At 60.8% G+C, this 19,864-nt stretch overlaps 10 protein-coding genes across 10 annotated transcripts; 3 read left to right on the plus strand and 7 right to left on the minus strand.

Moving 5' to 3' along the window:
• Positions 1-203: 203 nt before the first annotated feature.
• Positions 204-495, plus strand: MVES1_003710 (uracil phosphoribosyltransferase; the record flags this gene model as incomplete). The annotated part of the gene is made up of 3 exons (XM_056208524.1): positions 204-210; positions 239-421; positions 449-495. The coding sequence occupies 3 exons, from the start codon at positions 204-206 to the stop codon at positions 493-495; spliced, it is 237 nt and encodes a 78-aa protein (XP_056064499.1).
• A 250-nt stretch (positions 496-745) lies between these two features.
• MVES1_003711 (uncharacterized protein) lies at positions 746-3,154 on the minus strand (the record flags this gene model as incomplete). The annotated part of the gene is made up of 1 exon (XM_056208525.1): positions 746-3,154. The coding sequence occupies one exon, from the start codon at positions 3,152-3,154 to the stop codon at positions 746-748; it is 2,409 nt and encodes an 802-aa protein (XP_056064500.1).
• An 81-nt stretch (positions 3,155-3,235) lies between these two features.
• On the plus strand, positions 3,236-3,953 carry MVES1_003712 (uncharacterized protein; the record flags this gene model as incomplete). The annotated part of the gene is made up of 2 exons (XM_056208526.1): positions 3,236-3,685; positions 3,711-3,953. 2 exons carry the CDS (start codon positions 3,236-3,238, stop codon positions 3,951-3,953), a joined length of 693 nt encoding a protein of 230 aa, XP_056064501.1.
• A 139-nt stretch (positions 3,954-4,092) lies between these two features.
• Positions 4,093-7,042, minus strand: MAK11 (the record flags this gene model as incomplete). Its single annotated transcript, XM_056208527.1, has 4 exons — positions 4,093-5,630; positions 5,965-6,343; positions 6,726-6,754; positions 6,805-7,042. 4 exons carry the CDS (start codon positions 7,040-7,042, stop codon positions 4,093-4,095), a joined length of 2,184 nt encoding a protein of 727 aa, XP_056064502.1.
• Positions 7,043-7,097: 55 nt separating this feature from the next.
• MVES1_003714 (uncharacterized protein) lies at positions 7,098-8,451 on the minus strand (the record flags this gene model as incomplete). The annotated part of the gene is made up of 2 exons (XM_056208528.1): positions 7,098-7,928; positions 7,954-8,451. 2 exons carry the CDS (start codon positions 8,449-8,451, stop codon positions 7,098-7,100), a joined length of 1,329 nt encoding a protein of 442 aa, XP_056064503.1.
• A 61-nt stretch (positions 8,452-8,512) lies between these two features.
• On the minus strand, positions 8,513-9,769 carry VRG4 (GDP-mannose transporter into the lumen of the Golgi; the record flags this gene model as incomplete). Its single annotated transcript, XM_056208529.1, has 1 exon — positions 8,513-9,769. One exon carries the CDS (start codon positions 9,767-9,769, stop codon positions 8,513-8,515), a length of 1,257 nt encoding a protein of 418 aa, XP_056064504.1.
• Positions 9,770-9,829: 60 nt separating this feature from the next.
• Positions 9,830-10,918, minus strand: MVES1_003716 (nitronate monooxygenase; the record flags this gene model as incomplete). The annotated part of the gene is made up of 1 exon (XM_056208530.1): positions 9,830-10,918. The coding sequence occupies one exon, from the start codon at positions 10,916-10,918 to the stop codon at positions 9,830-9,832; it is 1,089 nt and encodes a 362-aa protein (XP_056064505.1).
• A 24-nt stretch (positions 10,919-10,942) lies between these two features.
• On the minus strand, positions 10,943-13,429 carry PXA1 (ATP-binding cassette long-chain fatty acid transporter pxa1; the record flags this gene model as incomplete). Its single annotated transcript, XM_056208531.1, has 1 exon — positions 10,943-13,429. One exon carries the CDS (start codon positions 13,427-13,429, stop codon positions 10,943-10,945), a length of 2,487 nt encoding a protein of 828 aa, XP_056064506.1.
• A 224-nt stretch (positions 13,430-13,653) lies between these two features.
• MVES1_003718 (uncharacterized protein) lies at positions 13,654-18,036 on the plus strand (the record flags this gene model as incomplete). The annotated part of the gene is made up of 1 exon (XM_056208532.1): positions 13,654-18,036. The coding sequence occupies one exon, from the start codon at positions 13,654-13,656 to the stop codon at positions 18,034-18,036; it is 4,383 nt and encodes a 1,460-aa protein (XP_056064507.1).
• Positions 18,037-18,683: 647 nt separating this feature from the next.
• Positions 18,684-19,583, minus strand: MVES1_003719 (uncharacterized protein; the record flags this gene model as incomplete). The annotated part of the gene is made up of 1 exon (XM_056208533.1): positions 18,684-19,583. One exon carries the CDS (start codon positions 19,581-19,583, stop codon positions 18,684-18,686), a length of 900 nt encoding a protein of 299 aa, XP_056064508.1.
• Between the last annotated feature and the right edge of the window lie 281 nt (positions 19,584-19,864).

Genomic DNA, 19,864 nt, shown 5'->3' on the forward strand with positions numbered 1-19,864 from the left:
GGCGTTTCGATCCTCCGCGCCGGCGAGGCGATGGAAAGCGGGCTGCGTGAGTGCTGCCGCAGCGTGCGGATCGGGAAAATTCTTATCCAGCGAGACGAGGAGACGGCGAAACCCAAACTGTGTACGTGCACGGCCAAACTCACGCAGTCTATGCAAAGCTGCCCGAAGATATCGAGCACCGCTGGGTGCTGCTGCTGGACCCCATGCTCGGTGCGTACGCATGCAATGCTTACACTAGCTACGGGCGGCTCGGCTATTCAGGCAATCCAAGTGCTGCTGGATCACGGGGTCAAAGCAGAGCGTATCTTATTCCTAAATATGATTGCAAGTCCAGAAGGGCTCGATGCGATCTGGAACGCGTGTCCCCAAGTGCGCGTAGTTTCGGCATGGGTCGATGCGCGGCTCTCTGCGCAGAATTGCAGTACGTTGCAAATGCTATTCACCGCAGTTATCCCTGGCCTCGGCGATTATGGCGATCGATACTATAGCGGATAGACAACACGACACCGCATGGCCAAACGGACCATGTGGAGGCATGTGGAGGAGCCCAGCGGCCGCGGTCGCTCTTCTCTTGGGACCATTCCCAATGGCCCTGCCAAGGTGCCCCTAGACAAAGAATCGTGTTGAACGGGCGTATTGCACGGCATAAAGCATCGCATAAAGCGCGACCAGCAGCAATGAACACACTGTGCACCGTCTTTGCTACACATATAGACACTCTGCAGCTGGCGACATTCGTACATAGCTATCCACGTACATCCCAAAACGTGCGCTGCGCCGCATCGGCTACCGACGGCAATGCCAGCGGCAGTGCATCCTCTCCCTTTTTTGCTGCCGCGGCCAGCGTGCGCGGTACAGGCACATGACGCGCAATTCGGCGCAGCGCTGACATTTGCGCCATCCGCGCCTTGGCCGATTTGCGGCTCGTGCTGGTGGCATACCCTGCCGGCCTCAGCTCTACACTCTCAACCACCAAGCTCACGCCGTCGTGTGTATTTCCCCAGCTGCGGCTGCAAATCCCGCCGCGGTTGCAGCCCTTGTACAAAATCAGTCTCGGCGCAATGCGCAGCATCACCGATAAGTCACACGTATTGTGCGCCATGAGCTGAATTGGGCGCGCGGTCGGCGCTGTGCCCGGCGCAATGCGCAAAAAGGGCTCGCCATCACCGTGCTCCTCACGCTCCGCAAGCTTGGCCCACGCACGCGACGCTCGCGCGCCGCCGCCGCCAGAAAGCCATTCGGGGATCCCGGGGATCGGCGGCGCTTCGATCCAGCCTGCATGAACACACATGGCAAACACGTCTGAGTCGTCCGTGTACACGTCCGTGCCCCACACCTTGCGCTCTGCCAAGCATGGCTGCTCCCAAAATTGCCAAGCAGCGCGAGCAAGCTCCTCGTCCCCAAGCACAGGCGCAGTCATAGCGCGCGGCATTTTGATCGAGGGCCGTCGCCTGTCTTGGGCGCCGCGGCGCATGCGCTTGTTTGTCCGGTCCTGGATTTTGTACTCGTTCCATGTATTCGCAACACGGATCTCGCGATTCATTCGTGCGTGCTCCGTGCCTCGCCATCCAAGCCGCCAGCGCCCCTGGAGGCGCGTGTCGGTAGAAGAAGCAAGCACCTCGGATTCGAGCACAAGGTTGGACAAAGAGGGCGGCGCGCCCTGTGCATCCTTTTCGTCAATCCGCGCAAGCACCTTTGCTTGTGCTTCGGCGTCTTCCATGCGCCACTCGGGCTCCGAAACACCCGGCCCAATACTGCGGCCGGAAATGCGCACCTCGACAGTGGCGCCAACATTGGCCATGAGCATCTCGGGCGGAAGGAATAGCTTGTAAGGATCGTACAAAAACGAGCCTAGGTGGCGCACCGCGCGTCCGCGGTCCTTGCCCAGGCCAAAACCAAGCAGCATGCGTGGATCGGGCACCGAGTCGCTGCCTTTTTCCGGCGCGAGCGACGAGAGAAACGTTGGGTTGGATACGCACTCGCCGCGCGCTTTTTCTTCCTCGGCGTGCAGTGCTTTTTGCTGCTTGCGCTCCAGCTCTTCCATCTGCTCGCAGCGGTCCAAGTACTCCCACACAGGCTCGCTGTCGACACGCGGGCCGGACGCCAGCTCGCGCAACTTGGCTTCAAAGGGTGAAATTTGTGGCTGTGCGGGCTCTGCTGGATCGGTCGGTGCAGCGGCGGCGGCAGCGGCGGCGGCAGCGGCGGCGGCAGCGGGCGGTGGAGACGGTGACGGTGGCGGTGACGGTGATGGCAACGGCGACGGCGACGGCGACGGTGAAGGAGAAGCGTCGCGCACATCTGATACAGGCGCGTGCATATCTTCTTGCCAGGGCACCGCACTCGGCGGCTCCGGCTCTGCATCTGGCCCTGGCTCGCGCACGCCCGGCACTTGCTGGCGGAAATGATGATGATGGTGGTGGTGGTGATGCGGGAAATGATGGTGATGATGAAGCCGGACATGGTGGTGATGCGGTGCGCTATGTTCGTGACCCTCGGTCGGTCCATGCTCGTGCTTGGGTGCGTCCGACGCATGGTGGTGGTGGTGGACGTGTGGAAGCCTCGCATGGATATGCATATGCGCGCCGGGAGAGCGCACGCCGTGTTCGTAGAAAGGTGCGTGTGCATGTACAGGAGAATGCGAGCGTTTCAAAGGCCGCGCATCTGCAGTCGGCGCGCCGTACTCCAACGGAGGCGGAGTGCGCTTGTTGTTTTCGTGTGCATATTCGCGGTGAGGAGATATAAATCTGTGGGGCGGGCGCATCGGAGGCGATGCACGGATACGGCGGTCCTCGAATCGCTGGCTCGGCAGGGGTGCAGGCATAGACGGGTCGTGAAGCGTGTGTGGCGCATCGCGCGGCTCGGACCTGCTGTCCCATGTGCGCGGGAGAGATGTGCCGTGTTCAGACATGCGCGCATCGCAAATCTCGTGCGGCGCAGGGGGGGCATTGCTCGCAGAAGAATACGCGCCACGCGCATTGCTGGACATCATGGCGCTTACACGCATCGGGTCGTCTTGTGGCGTGCGCTGCTCTACGCTGCGGAATGGCAGCGCTTGTTCGTCGTGGAAATGATCGCGGCGGTGCATTGGCGGAATTGGCGGCGTGCGGCTTTCCTCCGCAGCGCCGTCTGCGCCTGCGTCTGCGTGCGTAGCCATGCAGAACAGGCGCGGCGCGCGGGCGATGTCGTTTGCTGACTAAGTGTGTGCCTTTGCCTCCACACGCTCCTGGCGGCAACCATGGCCCACGGGTATGCATTCCCGCCGGTGCACGGGTTTGCGCCGTTCTATACGCTGCAGCCGAATCCAAAGACGGCAGTCGTGCAGATAGAGATGTGGGCGCAGATAGTGCTGGGTTATTGCGAGGCGAACCAGCGGTATACATTGCACGCGACGGGCAGCTGGGAGCTGCAAAGTCCGCTCTTTTGCAATCGCGTACTGGACCGTGCGGTAAGCCCGGCGATGATGCGCATCATCTTTGCGTACCTAGTTGATCATGCGCAGGCGCTGTATGAGCCTGCGGCGCCGAAACATGCCAAGCCGCCGCGTGTAGGCACGGTAGAAGCGGATCGGTTCACGCATGCAGAGAGTGCGACGGCTGCGCGGTCGGGGCCAAGCGATGCACCGTTCAGTAGCATTCTTGTGCTGTGGAAGAGCCCTGAAGCGTGGGGCGACGGGATGTATGCATGGGTACGTTGCTCGTGTATTCACCCAGATTTGCAATACGGGCCAGAACGGCAGTGTTTTGACAATGACGGAGCTCGTGCATGGCGAGTATGTGCACGCATCGCACATGCCGCTTTCGCTATGCAGGCTTGCTTTGCAAACGCAGGTACGCAAAGGACGTGCGCAGGTGTTTGGGGCACAGACTGCACGGATCGCAGCGTACGCTGGAAATGACCTGCTCGCGAATGCGGGCGAGGAGGCGTTGTGGGACTTGGGTGTCAAGTTCGTCTAGGGTATATAGAGCTATATATTGGATACGGTAGAGAAGCGAGACGGTGAGGATATTTGGGGGGAGGGGGGGGGGGGGGTTGCGCACAGGAAGTGGGGTGAGAATGATGGGAAGACGATGCGTCTTGCTCTTCCTCCTCTTTTTACTCCTCTTCCTCTTCCTCTTCCTCTTCTTCCTCTTCTTCCTCTTCTTCTTCCTCCTCTTCCTCCTCTTCCTCTCCGTCTCCGTCACCATCTTCGTCCCCTTCTTCGTCCTCCGATTCCTCCTCGTCATCGTCCCCTTCTACAACAACACCTCCGTCTTCCGTAATTACAATACCCGCTTCTTGCGCACGACGCACTTCCTCCTCTAGACGTGCCAGTTCCTCAAGCTCCGCGTCGTCAAGATCGCCTTCATCGCTAGACATAGCATCGAGTTCGTCGTCATCCGTTGTATCAAATGCCTCCGCACCCGCGTCGTCGTCCGCTGCATCGAGTACCTCTTCATCCGCATCGTCGGCGCCTGCAGGATCATACGTAGCCACACTCAAGCACGTAAGACGCGTCTTGTGCGTATCGTACTCAGCGATCGCTTCCAGCTCCACAAGCGCATCATCCACAAGCGCGGGCATCAGGTTAAACACACGGATAAAGCCATCCGAGCTGATCGTGCTCACGAGCGGCACAATCAACCCATCGTCTGCGGCAATGTACACTGCCGCAGCTGCACGCACTCGATTGGCATGGCCGACCAGGCGCGCGATCTCGCGAGGGGAGGCTGCATCAGCAGACGCACTAGCATCCAGGTCGTACACGTAAACCAACCCCGACTCGGACGCAACTAGCAAAAGCTCATGCTCCTTGCCCCCAATCGCAGCGCGGAAAAAAGACACGTCGTGGAGCCGCCTGCTCTGCTCAATCTCGGCGAGTTTGGTCATATCTGTACCAAACACCATCGCTTGTCGGTCGACCAGGACGGCGAAACGCTTGCCAAGCGTATCCCACGCAATCTTATCTGCCTCTGCGCCAATCTTCACGGACGAGGAGCCAACGCCGCGCAGAAAATCCCACATGCGGATCGTACGGTCCTTGCCGATACTCAACGCAAGGCGGCCACTGGGGTGTGTAGACGCGCCATTAATCCGGCCCGTATGGCCACGCATCGTGCGCAAAAGCGCCCAGTCACGCGTACGGTACAGGTTCAACACGCCGTCGTCTCCTGTCGAGAGCATAAACGTGCGCGAGGGGAAGGATAGCGAGGTAATCGTGCCTTGGTGCCCAGTCAACGCGCCGACTTCCTTGCGCCGGCGCAGGTCCCACACCTTGATCGTCTCGTCCGTGCCGCCCGTGACGAGCCATTTTGTTTCGTTCGCACACGCAACGGTGCGGATCGAGGAGGCATGCGCGGGAAACACAAAGTCGGGCTCAATAGTCATAGTGTAGGAACCATCGTCCGTGACACACATACGTCCAGTAAGTCCATACAAAAATCGCTCATAGGATCCCGCAATGATGCGCAGTGCATGCTGCGGTGAAGAAGGTGCAGTACTCTTCTTGGGTCGTGCTTTCCGGGGTTGCACATCGTGCACTGCTTTACCAGTTTTGCTGCTTGCTTGAGAGGAGGGTGCTTTGGTCGCTGCCGCGCCATTCTTTGGCTGCACATGGCGCTTGGTATGCACGCCTTTGGCATCGTTTAGGCCCGCTCGGGGCGCAGGCGCCCTGGCTCTCGCGGCGTGAGCGTGTTGCGGTGCAGGTTCGTCAACGCGCGCGCGCTTCGCCGACTTGCGGAACGCAGTCCCTTTGCTTGTGGGTCGCGCCGCGCCACGTTTGCCGTTCGCTTGCTTTGCCATGGCACAGCAAGCGTCGGCGTGCGGCGCACCACAAAACGTCGTACACGTGACTTGCCGCCGCCGGCGGCGGCGGCGCGGTCCAAGCAGGCCCTCGGTGCGAGTAGGCACATAACAACGTACATTTCCTCTAGCATACATTCATAATCATCATATATCATCGCGAAAATCGGAGAAGTCAAATAGTACCGAGCTGTGCAGCGTCTTTTACAAGCTGGAACTGGTCTGCCTGCCATGCAGCAAAGCGTCGTGCAACGCGCTCAGCGCGCTCGCCCGCCACTGTAAACGAGCTGCGGCGGGGTGGAAGCAGTGCAGTATGTCCATCAAACTCAGTGTGCAGCGGATCAGTAGATCGCGCGTAAAAAATGCCCAGTGCCAGTGCCACAGCAGCGAACGCTGCCGCCGCTGCAGGGATCGTGGCTCTCTGCGATGCAGATTGGGCATATGGCGCCGCTCGTGCACGCTGCATTTCCATCTTGCCGTATTGGGCTTGTGCACGCATTGCATCAAAGGACACAGTCACAGCGAGTCTGGTGGACCGTTTCGGCATCTCGAGCTGCGAGGGTGGCTGTGGCCGCAACGGCCTCGCGGGCACCGGCTGAATATGTACGCCTTTTGATATTTCTTGCACCAAGGTGTGCATACCTCTTCGTTGGTAGCCCATTTTTTTTTCGATAACGTGCGGCGGAATGGAGCAACACGGTATAGCGGAAGGAAAAAGGAACGCGGGGTGGGCCGGCTATCATGACTCGATGCGGGGTACCACTCTGTTCGGCCGAGGACTCGCTACGCGATCCGTCGCGCGAAATCGGGAGCGCGGAAGCGCGGAGAATGTGCGATTACATACAGCTACAGCACGGGTTGGATCAGAGTCTGTCGTTAGTACGTGCATGGATAGCGATGCGCCATGTCGATCTCTATGCGAGAGCACAGCAGCGTGCGATACATACGATGTTATCGCCCTTGAGCAAAATGCGTCCTGTAATGCCCACAGTGTTAGCGCGCGCTCCTCCCACCGCACCGACGTACCCAGCTCTTTGCGCTCTTTTCCTGGTGCACACTGCACCTCCTCTGCCTCGGCTAGCGTCACGTTCATAAACTCGTCAAAGCCCTCGTGGTCAGCAAAACGGCGGCATACAATAATTTTGCCTTCCAGGCGGAACTCGGTATTATCATACAGCCACAGCGACACCTTCGACTGCTGCTGCAAGTGCCGGAAAATCACATTGATGGGCTGCACCATCACCTTGTGCTGGCGACCCGACATGGCGATGGAAGCACAGCAAAAAGCGCGGCGGCGACGACACTTGCGTCACGTGACTCTACCACCGTGTAGGGCTTTCGTAGCGCGACGCTTTGCGTGGGGACGCAGAGCGGCGCATGGTATTGTCAAACGCGTCTCGATCTCCTGTGCGGTGCAGAGGAAATGGGGGACGTAGGTGCTGATGGGGTGTTGCGTCAAGCCGTGACCCGCGCGCCCTCGGCGTCTGCGACAGCTCGAATGGTTGGTCGGTGCTCCGTGCGCGCAAATGCCGCCTTTCCTCGGTGCTGTGAGTGGGCACATGACGCCGGTCGTCGGTGCTGTGGGTACGCAGGTGCCGCAATGCAGCATGGCTGCGCGGTGTCTCGTCCGGCCGCGTGAACGGGTTCATATCCGGCATACGGCGCTCGAGCCGCGCCGAAGGTGTCTTGGTAGGCGATCCTGTAGAAAGAACACGCGCGTGTGCGCGTGGAGTGGCGTTTGGTGTGTAAAACGGTGTCTCAGTGCCACTACTGCGTGGCGGTGGTGGTGGAGGCGGCGGCGGCGGGTCAAACACCGCCGCGGGGTATGTATCGGCGCGGGTCGGCAGCTGGGCCGCAGCCTGTTCCTCAAACACGCCCGCCTGCAAGTAAAAGAGTAGAAACTCGAAGCATTTCGCAGCAGTGACATGCGCATCCTGCGGTCCCTCCTCGTTTTTTTCAGCCTGGTGGGTATGCATGACCCGGCGTATGGTAGCGACGCCGCCCACCTGCTCAAACACGCCGCGCACCTCTGCCGGCGCATCTACGAGAATACACATGAGCGTGTCGAGTGCGTGTGATGCAAGCAGGCGCAGTGGCGCGTCGGTGTGTGTTGCATGGGCGTACGTGGACTCGACGATCGAAAGAAGGAGCTGGCGTGAGTTGAGAGAAACGTACCTCGAATGCGCTGCGCATTGAGCACAGCTGCTTGCTGGGGTAGTGTGTGAGGCACATGCCTTGCAGCAGCGATAAAGAGCAGCCCATCTCGGCGGCGAGGGTGCGCAGTTCGCGGTCGTCCCCTGCTATTTCCATCACGACGCGCAAGCGCGCGACGTGGGCGAAGATTTGCTCGGCCATGTACAGCCGCGCGTCGCGCACAGGAACCGTCCAGTCGCAACACCTGTCTACCTGTGCAAGGTACGCAGAAGGGCGTGTCGCATGCTCGCTCGCATGCTGCTTGAGCACCGGCAGCGTCTTGAGCACGCGCTGTGCGACAAAATGCTCGAGTTGCACGAGTGCATACATGCGCTCGTCGGCGCTTGTCCGAGGGGACGCAATCTTAAATAAGCGTCGCGTGGAACGTACCATGTTTAGAATCGATAGCAGACTCTCTGTCTCGTGCAGCTCCATCTCCTGAGTGCTCGGCGCATCGGGCCGCGGCGCTCGACGATGCATGGCGCGAGTTTGTGTGTGGAGGTGTACATAAAAAAAGCCAAAAAGCGTGTTATCTACCTATTTAGTCATTGCGGACGTGGGCGCGTGTGTGTGTTGGGATGACACCCTTGGGATCGGATCCGTGCCCGCCACCTGCAGCGTGCACGGTGGCGGTCCCTGTTGCGGCGGTATTCGCGAGCCGTGCCGCTTCGGCCTGCTTATTTTTCCCAACGGCATACACGATCCCAGCCAAGAACCCAATTGCGATGCCCAACGAGTTGTAGATCGTGGCTCGGTTCCCGAAAAATACCATCCCGCTCAGTGCGAGCGGGAGCTTATTGAGTGCACCGACCATGCTGTATGTCGTGCTGCTGGTCGTGCGGATGCACCACGCGGTCGTGTAGCTGATCGCCACACCGCCGGTCCCTGACAAGGCCACGGCGAGGATGAGACTGCCGCGGCGTTGGTGGGGGAAGTTGCGCTCGAGCGTCTCGGCGCTCCAGTTCTCGAGGAGCAGAGACATGACCAGGAGCACCGGAATGCTGAGCAGATTGTTGTAAAACATCGTGTCCCAGTCCTTGAAGCCCGTGAGCTTGATGCGCTTGCGCATCACCAGCACAAACACAGCACTGACGAGACAATTTGTGAGCATCCACAAGTACCCGTTCTGCCCCAGCGCCCAGCCCTGGGCGGCGGGCGCGGCAGCTTGTGCAGCCTGCGCAGTCGCGAGCGCGCGCGCGTGCGGCACGACTGCTGCAGGTTCTCCACCCACTATATCTGGCCATGCAGCGACGAAAGAGGAGAGCACCATGAGCAAGAAGGAGATAAAAACGAGCCGTGTAATGTGCCCGTCGAACCACAGCACTTCGCCGTATGCTATCAAAATGATGGTCAGGTTTTTAAAGATGGTGTAGATAGGGATATCCATAAACTGGAGTGCCTTGCTTCCCGTCCAAATCACAAACACAAGCATGGTCGAGATCGGAAACCATGCTTTGACGTCGCGCATATTCAGGTCGCGCAGCTGGATATATCCCAGCATTTTCGCCGCATATACCATCAAAATACCGACCGCGCACTGACACAGAAGCACGAGCAGATTCATCGTAAACCCTGCGCCCGAGACAGTAAACTTGTTGATTACCGTCATCGAGATGCTCGCCATACAGTAGCTCAGGACGGGCGCGACAGCGCTTCCGTAGTGTTGGGGCGCCTCGGACGTTGGCGTGCCAGGCCCTTCGCCCAGCAGCCGCTCCTGCACAGCGTCTGCCTCGAGCTCCGACGTGCCGGCACGGTCCCCGAGCGAGCCGAACTCGATTTCTTCATCGCTGGCCGGCATCACGGCGAGCGCTCGGCGCGATGCTCGCACGCCGTGCCTGCACGTGTCTACTTATTTCCGCTACGTGACAATATGCGCCACGCGGCGCAGCGACGCGACCAGCGCTTGGGCCACCGCATCTACGGCGTCGGCCGCGGACGAAAGGGCATGCACCTGGCCGACACCCGTGCCGGCCCAGGTGATGATCCGGTCGGTATCGCCTTGGATGACCGCTTCTTTGTATCGCTGCTGGCGCGCAGCAGCTCCCGGGACAGCTCCCGGCGCGCTGTGCGTGCGCAGCGCAGCTTCATAGTCTGCCACGGTAGCATTCCGCAAGCCGCGGCCGTCCACGCCGGTGGGCCAGCCGAGCGTGTTGCGCGCCTCATCGAACGCGAGGCTGCGCAGCGTATCTTTCTCTGTAGCACGCAACACGCACTGTTTCTGTGCGTCGGTGTACATGGATTCGTGCGTGGGTAAAAAGCGCGTGCCGAGTACCGCGCCGTCCGCTCCGAATGCGAGCTGCGCAGCGACGGCATTGCCCGTGCACATGCCGCCCGCAGTGAGGAGCACAGGCTGTTTCGGCACGCTCCATGTACTGCGCGCGCGCAGCACAGACGCGAGAAAGTTGTCGCGCGAGGGCGAAGCTTCGCTGCCGTGCCCGCCGGCTTCGTGGCCCTGCAGGACGAGCACGTCGGCGTCCCCCGTCTCTGCAATGCACTGGGCCTCGTGGAGCGTGCACGCAGTGTAAAAGAGGCGGATCGGGTCGAGTGTGCCACGCACCGCTGCGTCGCGCTCGCGCACGTACGCCGCCCACGCCGCCGTTGCGTCTGCATCGCCAAACGAGAGCCACAGGGCGCAGGGGCGATGAGCAAGCGCGCTGTCGAGCAAGCCGCGTGCTGCTTGGGGCGCTTCTTGCAGTTTCCACACGAGGAACCCAATGCCGACGCCGAGGCGCGCATCGCGCGCCTCGCCGAGCACGGCGCGCGCCTCGGCGACCTCCGCCTCAAGTTTCGCTTCGGTAAAGTAGCCCGCGCCGATGAAACCCAGCGCGCCTGCGCGGGAGACTGCGCCGGCGAGCGCACCGCCCGCTGCATTGGCCATGGGGCCGACGACAATGGGGTAGCGCAGGCCGGCCACGGCGTGCGTCAATGCTGTGGCGATGGGCGTCATGTGGAGGCAGAGCTTGTAGTAGAGCTATGACTGGCTAAAGGAGAGTTCCTTTTGAATCTCGCTGAGACGGTGCTTCCAAGCGTGGACGTCGGACAGCTTGGCCTCGAGCTCATCGGCTTCCTGCTCGAGTGTGAGCTCCTGTTGGTCGCCGAGAATGTTGATAAAGTTGTATGTGCCATCTTCGCCTTTGAGGTCCAGCAAGTAGGTGTGGTACTTGAACAGCGAGGGGCGGTGCGAGATAGTGATAAGCGTGATGCCCACATCTTTGGCGTGCGCGTACATAAGCCCCTCTACATCGGTAGACACGGCGGATGTGCACTCGTCGAGGACGGCGTACTTGGGCGTGTGGTAGAACAGACGCGCCATGCCCATGCGCTGCTTTTCGCCACCGGAAAGCACGTCTTTCCATTCCTTGCGCGTGCTCCAGCCGCCCTCGCGGTCGGGCAGGTAGGCGAGGTGGACGTGGCGCAAAATGTCCATAAGATCCGCGTCGGTGCGGCCGGTCTCGATGTGCTCCTGGTACGAGTAGGGGTAGATGACTTGGTCGCGGAGGCTCTCGGTGGTGAGGTACGGGCGCTGCGGAAGGAAAATCATATCCTCATTCAGCGGTTTGTCCATTTTGCCCGCAAAGAGGGGCCACAGGCCCGCCAGCACGCGCGCCACGGCCGTCTTGCCGACGCCGTTGGGACCGGTAATCATGACGTGCTCGCCGGGGCTCACCTTGAGGTTCAGCTCCTTGACAAGGAGCTCGCCGCCGCGCGCCTGGCCGGGCGCGGGCGTGACGATCGGCGCGAGATCGAGCTGCACCACGGGCTTGTCCAGCTCGACCTTACCCTGGATATGGCCCAAGTCGAAGAAGGGACGACTCGCGGGCAAATCCGCGGGACGCGGCACACTTTGGTACACGTCGCGATCGAGCAGGTGCAGTGTGGAGAGGAGCGAGTATACACGCGACGTTTGTCCGGCGAGCTCCGCAATCCCCTTGTAACTGTACATGAGCCGACTCCCGGCATCGGCCAAGGAGAGCAACAAGCGGCGGTTGGACACGTACGACTCGGTCTGGCTTGCAATGCCCGTGCTCATCTTCTTCATCACCTCTGCATTCTGCTCGCCGACCGCGGCCTTTTCGGCCTGCTCGCGCGCGGCAAAAGAGGGGATGGCGATGACCATGTAGCCAATCGCGGACCATGTGTACTTCAGCACAAAGTCTTCCGAGAAGCCGTACCCGATCCGGAGGCGCATAATGTGCTCGGTGTGCTTCACCAACGCGCTGTACAGCCTGTTGAGGATACCCTCTTCCGTAGAAGCACCGTCGTAGAACGCAATCTCCTCGGCATTGATGATCATGCGCGAGTGGGCATTGCGGAACTGGCCCTCGAGCTTGGCCTCGACGGCGGCCAGCTTGCCAAACGGCGGCGAGACCGCGCGCAGAGTCAGGCTCGCAATGTAGTAGCTGACCATGACACCCGCCATGCCGCGCCAGCCAAGACCCGACCCAATCTGCCAGAGGAAGATGATAATGTCGAGCGAGGGCTTGGAGATGTTCGAGTAGAGCTCCGAGATGATCTCGCAAAAGTTGGTAATGTCGCTCGTAATGTACTGGCTCACAGCTTCGAGACGGTTGTCCAGGTTCATTACCTTGTAAAAGTTGCGCCGCGGGCCGAGGTACAGGTCATTCACGTAGCGCGTGAGGCGCGAACGGAAACCAATCGCGAGCTTCGACTGCAAGTAGCGGATCATGGCGTTGGTGTACGTGGCAGGAAGAGACAAGGCAAACCAGACGCCGAGGCCGCGGAGGAAACCAGGGCCGTCGGCGGAAATGAGCGACTTGACAATCGCACCGTCCAGTCGCGCGACCAAAAGACTCAAGTAGGTGCGCATCACGAGGAAAAATGTGTGCAGCAAAAAGACGTACACCTCCTTAGAGTGTGTACTGGGGATCAGAATTCTAAAAATCGCGCGCAGCTGGCGGAAAAACTCGCGGTCGACATTCACACGCAGGGCACTCGCGCTGGTGATACTCTCGCCGGCGGCAGGCGCAATCTTGCCCTCGGCATCGCGGATCTTGCGCACCTGCGCTGCAGAGACATGCCCAAAGAAACCCAGCTGCTTTTTGCGGCGCAGCATCGCATCCTTCGTGACGGGCGGAGGAAGCGAGAATGCGTCAAAGTTGCGGTCAAACGTCGCGCGCGACGTCGGGTGGATCGGCACCTTGGAGACGCCGCCACGCATGGGAACGAGCAGCTCAATGGCACCGTCCGCATCGCCCGTGGGGTAGTACAGCTGCTCTAGGCCCTGCGCAAGCGTCAGCGTGGACTTGCCGCCACGGCGCTGCGCCTTGCCATGGGCGACTGGGCGCGAAGCGCCGCGCTTCAAGTATTTCTGCACGATGCGCGCCCAATACTTGCGTCCAAGACCCAACACAAGGACGAGCAAAAGCACTACGGCACGCGTACGACGCTGCACCGACGTCGGCTGCCACACTTGGTTCAACTTCGACTGCGCGACCATCGTTAGCGAAGGCAAAACCGCGCGCTGGGCCAACCAGACGCTCGCCACCCACGTGATGTAACGTGATCTTTAACCGGTCCACGTGAGGATTGGGCGCGGTGTTGGCCTCGGATCACCGATGCGCCCGAGCCTGTCAGCGCGTGCGCAGCTGCAGATGCCTAAATAGTTTCGCAGCTTCTACCGCACTTGCCATTTGCGGCACCGCCTTGGCTTTTGGCGCAGCGATGACTGCCTCGCTGGACACGTACGAGGATGCATCGCACTCGGTCGCAGGCTGGGCGGCGCAGGCCGACGCCTCTGCGGAGACGAAACGCTTTTCCACGGATCGTCCAGCCTCGCGCATGTCTGCTACCTACGCTTCGCGGCGTCCGCTAAGCGCCTACCAACCCCTGGAGCATGACCAATCCCAGCGGTCATTTTCGCAGATTGCACAAGCGCGCCAAACATCCGTCGCAAGCGCCACATCGATACCACAGCTTACGTTCAAGAGCGCGGATCTGCGCAGCGCGCTGCACCTGCATGAGGCGCTCAAGCATAAACTGTACATGGAAGGCTACCTGCTTGTCCGCCACGCGCTCAGCGTCGATGGACAGCCCGCGGGGCGCCCCGAGCACTTTCAGACATGGACAGAATGCTTTGTCCAGCTCAACGGCACTGTCCTCTGCATTTGGAACGCACACGAATTGCAGCGCGCCGAAGAAGAAGGACGAGAAATTCCCCCGTCGTTTATTAACGTCACCGACGCACTTGTCGACTTTATTGGCTTGCACGTCGAGGCCCCATTTTCCGATCCCGGAAACCGCAGGCATCTCTTCCATGCGTTTGCCGTCAACAGCGCGGGAAACAATCGCATCCTTTTTTGCTTTAGCGCGCCTCCTCCGTGCGATCCTGCACTTGTGCAGCAGCGCCTCTCACCGCGATACCGCGGCCGCCCCGAGCAGACACACGTCGTCGAGTGGCTCAACCTGGGGCACCGCGTTTTGCAGGCCTGGATCAACGCTATTCGTCTCGCGTCCTGGGAGCGGATGCGTCTCGACGAGATCTACACGGGCGCACTCATCCGCGCGCGCCTCAGCGCTTTAAAATACGCACAGCCCGGCGCCAAAGAAAGCGCAGAGCTCTTTGTTCGCTCGCCACTCACGCGTGGAAAACACGAGGGATGGGTCCGTGCAAGGTTCATGGGCTCCACAGAATGGCGGCTCTGCTGGATGGTTTTGCAGAGCCACTGGCACGAAGAGGAGTCTGCCTCGGCCTTGCGCCGCTTCTTTCGCCTCGGCGGCACTGTCGAGCAGCAAGGGCCGCCGCCGCCGCCCAGCGGCACAGTCGCTTCGTCCGCCGTCGCCCACTTGTACGAGTCAAAGAAGGCCAAGAAACCTTTGGCGAGTTTGTGGCACGTACGCCACGCATACGCCGTGTATCCCTCGCGACCCGACCTGGTCGAAGGCTCCGTCTTGTTCAAGGTCGAGGGAGCCGTACCACAGAGCGCCGCACTTTCTGCGACGCATGCACAGCGCAAGACGGGCTGGGTCATGTTTATGCCCGAGCTCAAAGCACCGCACGCGCGCGGCGCAAATGCAGACATGATGAAGTGGATTATTGCATTTATGGATGCATTTCGCCTGTACGGGCGGCCCGGCTCGTTTGCATGGGATGCGAGGAACCCTGCATCGCCTTTCTTTGCATACCCCATTGGGCCGCACAAGGACCACTTGTTCTTGGACCGCGCACTCACTGAATTCCTCGATATTACTGTTGAGGATCACTTGAGTACGCGGCACCAACTGCACGATGTTATGGCTGCGCGCATGCGTGGGGAAGATACCGTACTGCTCCCTCCGCTTGTAGAGACAGGGCCCGTTTCTGTATCGCGCAAGCCAACTGCTGCTGGGCGCGCCGTCCAAGCCAAGATCCAGGCGGATAGAGAAGCGAAACTCGCTGCACAAAAAGGGCCGAGTGCTCCGGTCACGGCGGCTGTAGACCAAGGAGTGCCGCATCAGCGGCACTCTGTACAGCTGCCTCGAGCGCAGGAGCGCATAGAAGAGCCTGCGAGGCACTCTTTCCAAGCGCCGCGATCGCGGCCCATTTCCCAAGTCATTACCGCGTCGGCATTTAAGCTGAAAAATATACGGACGGGAAAGAAGAGTGCAGACGCGCTGGCAAGCGCAGAACTGCCATTGTCGAGTGGTGGCTCGGATAGGACAGAGCCCAGTGCTTACTCTACTTCGACAAGGGCAGAGCCGGGCGTGTATGGAGGCGTGGAGGCGAATGAGCGTGACGCGTTGGGTGCGTATGGAGAAAGCAGGGCGACGGAGCAAGGGGGGGGACAGAAAGAGGGGCAGGAGCCGTACCAAGAGCAAGAGCCGTACCCAAGCCAGGGTACAGAGACGGCCTTGTACCAAGAACAAGAGCCATACTCAAGCCAAGGCGCCTCTATGTACCAAGAGCAAGCACATGTATGGCACCTGGCCCAAAACGAAGCTGGTTACTCTCCACCCGTAGCCCAAGAGCAGCGCGTCGTGCACGATGCCTTACCAAATGACACGCTTGATCCATGGACTGCACAAGCGCCTGCGCCTTCCCAAGTCCACGCCGCCGCAAAAGCCAAACCCATCCAAACTGCGCCCACTCCCCGCGACGAATGGTTCGATTACATGGGCTCCTCAACATGGGCTTCCGATGACACGCATATGTGGACCGACAAGGCGCGGGAAACGCAGCGGGCCGAAGCGTCTGTAAACCCCAGGCACGATCAGGTGTATGCCTGGCCGATTGTAGAGAGTACGGCCAATGCGCCGCCCATGCCGCCCCCTGCAAACGATGCTGCACAACCGCCTCAGCATAAGTCGCAAGAACTCACGCCCATTACAGAAGCGTCTCCCAATGCACCGACGATTCGCTCTGATCCATGGAGAAGCCCTCTTAAAGGCGCACCTTTCCGCACTGCACATGCCGAGCGTTTTGCCATGCCCGCAGCCTCGCCTGTTTCTCCAGCCATTCCCACGAGCCTTTCGTTCCTTGCGCCGAGCGCCGATCCCGAGCTGGAAAAAAGCTCGCCTGTGCAGCGCATTGTTGTTGTATCCCCTACAAAACCTGCGCGTACAGAGTCTCGTGCATCGCCCACCCACAATCCTGGGCTGCAAATGTCTCCAGAAAAATCTGCATCGAGCATGTCCAAAGGCACGTCTGCATCGACCGCGTCTCCGCCCAAATCTGCCCCTGCGATGCTCCTTGGTAAACACGCTCTCCCGCCAAAAAGCACCAACCCCTTTGACGTGCCTGACGCAGCATCCACAGCGCCATCCTACCTTCCCTCGGTGGATGCAGGCCGTCGCCTCGTCTCCACCGCCTCGGTTGAGCACAGTACAGACAGCCACGAAGCAAGGATACTCCAGCACTATGTCGACAATCCCTCCGTTCTTCCGAGCCCCGACTTGCCCGCCTTTATTCCGAATCCCACCGCCCGGCACTCGATTGTCAAGCCCATCCAAGCGCCCGCGGAGCCTGTACAAGACTCCTCTGCCTCTGTGCCAGACGAAGAGAGCGTCGCATCCTACTACGAAGCGCCGCCCGAGGCGCAGCCACCGCAGCCCCGCACCTACCCCTCCTCTTTTGGACGCAACAAGCAGCACAGCACTGACTCCGAAGCTCTGCAGCACACACGCCCCGGTCGCCTTTCGCAAGCGCCTCGCGCTGCCCACGCCCAGGACTGGGTCGACCGCGACGAGTTCGAGACGAGTGAAGAGCCTGCGCGCACCTCGCTCCTCTTTCCTCCCAGCACGAGCAACAGCAGCCCGTTTGTAGACGCACACTCGACGGTGCATGCATCGACGCACGGCCATGCGGCGTTTGCTTCGCTCCCCACCCCACAGCCACGCACTACGACGCCGTCCGCATCGCCCATGCGCGCATCAGCAAGCTCGTCAAGCCTCGGCATGGACCGCCCGCGCCAGACATTTGTCAAGCTAGAGCCCCACGAGCATCCCGGAAAACAACAGCACCTTGCCTCGCGGCTCTTGGGCTCCGCCTCCCAGGAACGACTCGATCGCTCCACACGCTCCGCCGAGCAAGACAGCGGTCATGTTTTGGTGAATGTGCCCAACAAACCGCCGCCGCCTGCGGCGGGCCTTATGGGCGCAATCCATTCGCGCGATCGCAAAACGCGCCCGTCGTCGGTGGCGAGCACTGCACGCACAGGCCACTCTCCTCAGGGCCTCTCGCAGCAGCAGATGATGATAAACATGTACCACTGGCAGCAGCAGCAGATGATGATGATGATGGGCATGAGCCCGCCCGCGGTGCCGGCCGCTGCCAGTCCACAGCAGATGCAGGCGCAGCAGCAGGCGATGCTTGCCGCCCAGCAGGCGTACATGCAGGCCATGTCGCACGCTGGCACAGGCATGCCGATGCCGTTTGGCGCGCCGGGGACGGGCTACGCTTCCCCCCCCACGCCCGAAACGGCGAGTCGATCCTCCTACAGGGTCCCGTCGCCGTCCAAAGAGTCGTCCTCGCATGGCGTCTCCCGCCAAGCGCACATGCAGTCGAGCCGCAGTTATGCCTCGCAGATGAGTGCGACAGGATCGCGCACATCACTGCGCGAAGGTGCTTAGACAGGGTATGTAGCACTATGGACGAGGCGTGGTAAAATGGCCGCAAGCACCTCTTCTCGCGTCTGCGCCTTGTCGATATCAACGACCAGCACGTCTTCTTTATCCGGCCGCGGCTCCTCCAGCGCCGCGAGCTGGCTCGCTAGCAGCGCTGGCTGCATAAAGTGGTTTGTGCGGTTCGCCAGGCGCGCCTGTAGCTGTGCACCGTCCAGACGCAGGTAGATGTAGGTGACGCGCAGGCCGCAAGCATTCAGCACGTCGCGGTACGTGCGTTTCAGTGCCGAGCACGCGACGACACACGCATGGCGCGGGCTTGCATCCGCTGCCTCCTTAGTCGCCTGCGCCACACGTGCGAGCCACGGCCATCGATCGTCGTCGGACAAGGCGAGGCGGTGGGAGAGTTTGGCGATGCACGCTGCGCTATGAAAGTCGTCTGCATCGAGAAAGGGAACTCCGAGGGAATCTGCAAGCTGCTTGCCTACCGTGGATTTTCCGGCGCCGGATACACCCTTTTGTTAAGCGCCGGCATACATACCATCACTACGTAGCCATGGAGCGGCGCCATGGTGGCGGTTACACCACGTGGGCGGGCGTCGTGGATCATTTTATGTCCGACCTCGCAGCCGGCGCACGTGCCAGTACGCGCATAATCAGCCCTGGGGGGACAGCGCCACATGGGGCGCCGTGCTGGTTTCACAGATCTCAGCGAATGAGAGCGCTTGGTCCAAGAGCACTTGCCATGGCTCGTGCGCGTCGCTGTGTGCCGCATTCAGCGTGAGGAGCAGTATGGTATCTTGGCCGCGGCGCTCCAAGCGGCCCACACTAGCCACCACGGATTCCTTGTCTGTATCTTGGCCCGACGGCAGCTCGTCTTCGGTAGAGAGAGCCGTATCGTAGCTCTCGTCCGTATTTACAGCCGACCGTGTCACCGCGACGGACGTTCGCACGGCCGCGTTATCGCTCGATCCCGCGTAGGATGTGCGCCGGCTGGGGCCGTGTGGCGAGGGGTGCGCGCGTGACGTACGCGTCTCGCGGCCTTTGTACGCCGCTGGCACGAGGCTCGCAATGTGGAGTGGGAGCACCAGCAGGCGCCCATACTCGCACTCGATGCACAAGGGGAGTGTAGCAGTGTCATCGCTCCGTTCGCGCTCGTCCAGCGACGAGTCGCGCCGCCCGCGCGCACTCGCACTCAGCTGCTCGCGCCGCGGGTTGGAGCCCATGCGCCGATGCGCGGACCGCTGCTCCGGCGAGGCCGTCACACTGCCCTTTTGGGTGAAGCGCGTGGAGCCGGAGAGCGGTGCCGCGTTCCGCCACGCGTGCTCGCGCCACGCCGCGATGGATACAGCCGCGAGCGCACGCGCACGGGCCTCGCCGTGTTGCGACGCAGCAGGCAGGGCAGACGAAGGCGCGTCGCCAAGCGCCGATGCATACGCAAACAGGTCTGCAGATTGGTACACGGTAAGTAGCGCCGTATGTGCTCCTAGTGAATGTGCATCGTCACTGCCGACCAGTGCAGCCAGCAGGGTGCGTAGGGCATCGAGACGCAGCATACAACACGCAGCCAGCCACCGTGTCGGCCCTACCTCTGTTTGCCCGTGGGTCATGCATGCATAGGAAATAATAGGTTTATGCGTGCATTTGCTAGGGCATATTTTAGCTTGCAGTTCTCATCTCGCACGCTGATTGGTCCACGTCTAATCGAGATCAGACGAAACGATTTTTCCATTATGACGCACACATGCACAAAACACCCAACTAATGAAAACCACGTGCTATCTTGCGCTGAAGCCACCCAAGCGGCGCTAAAGCGTCCTTTCACTCCGTACGAAAA

This window comes from Malassezia vespertilionis, chromosome 8, assembly GCF_029542925.1.
Source record: "Malassezia vespertilionis chromosome 8, complete sequence".
NCBI lineage: Eukaryota > Fungi > Basidiomycota > Malasseziomycetes > Malasseziales > Malasseziaceae > Malassezia > Malassezia vespertilionis.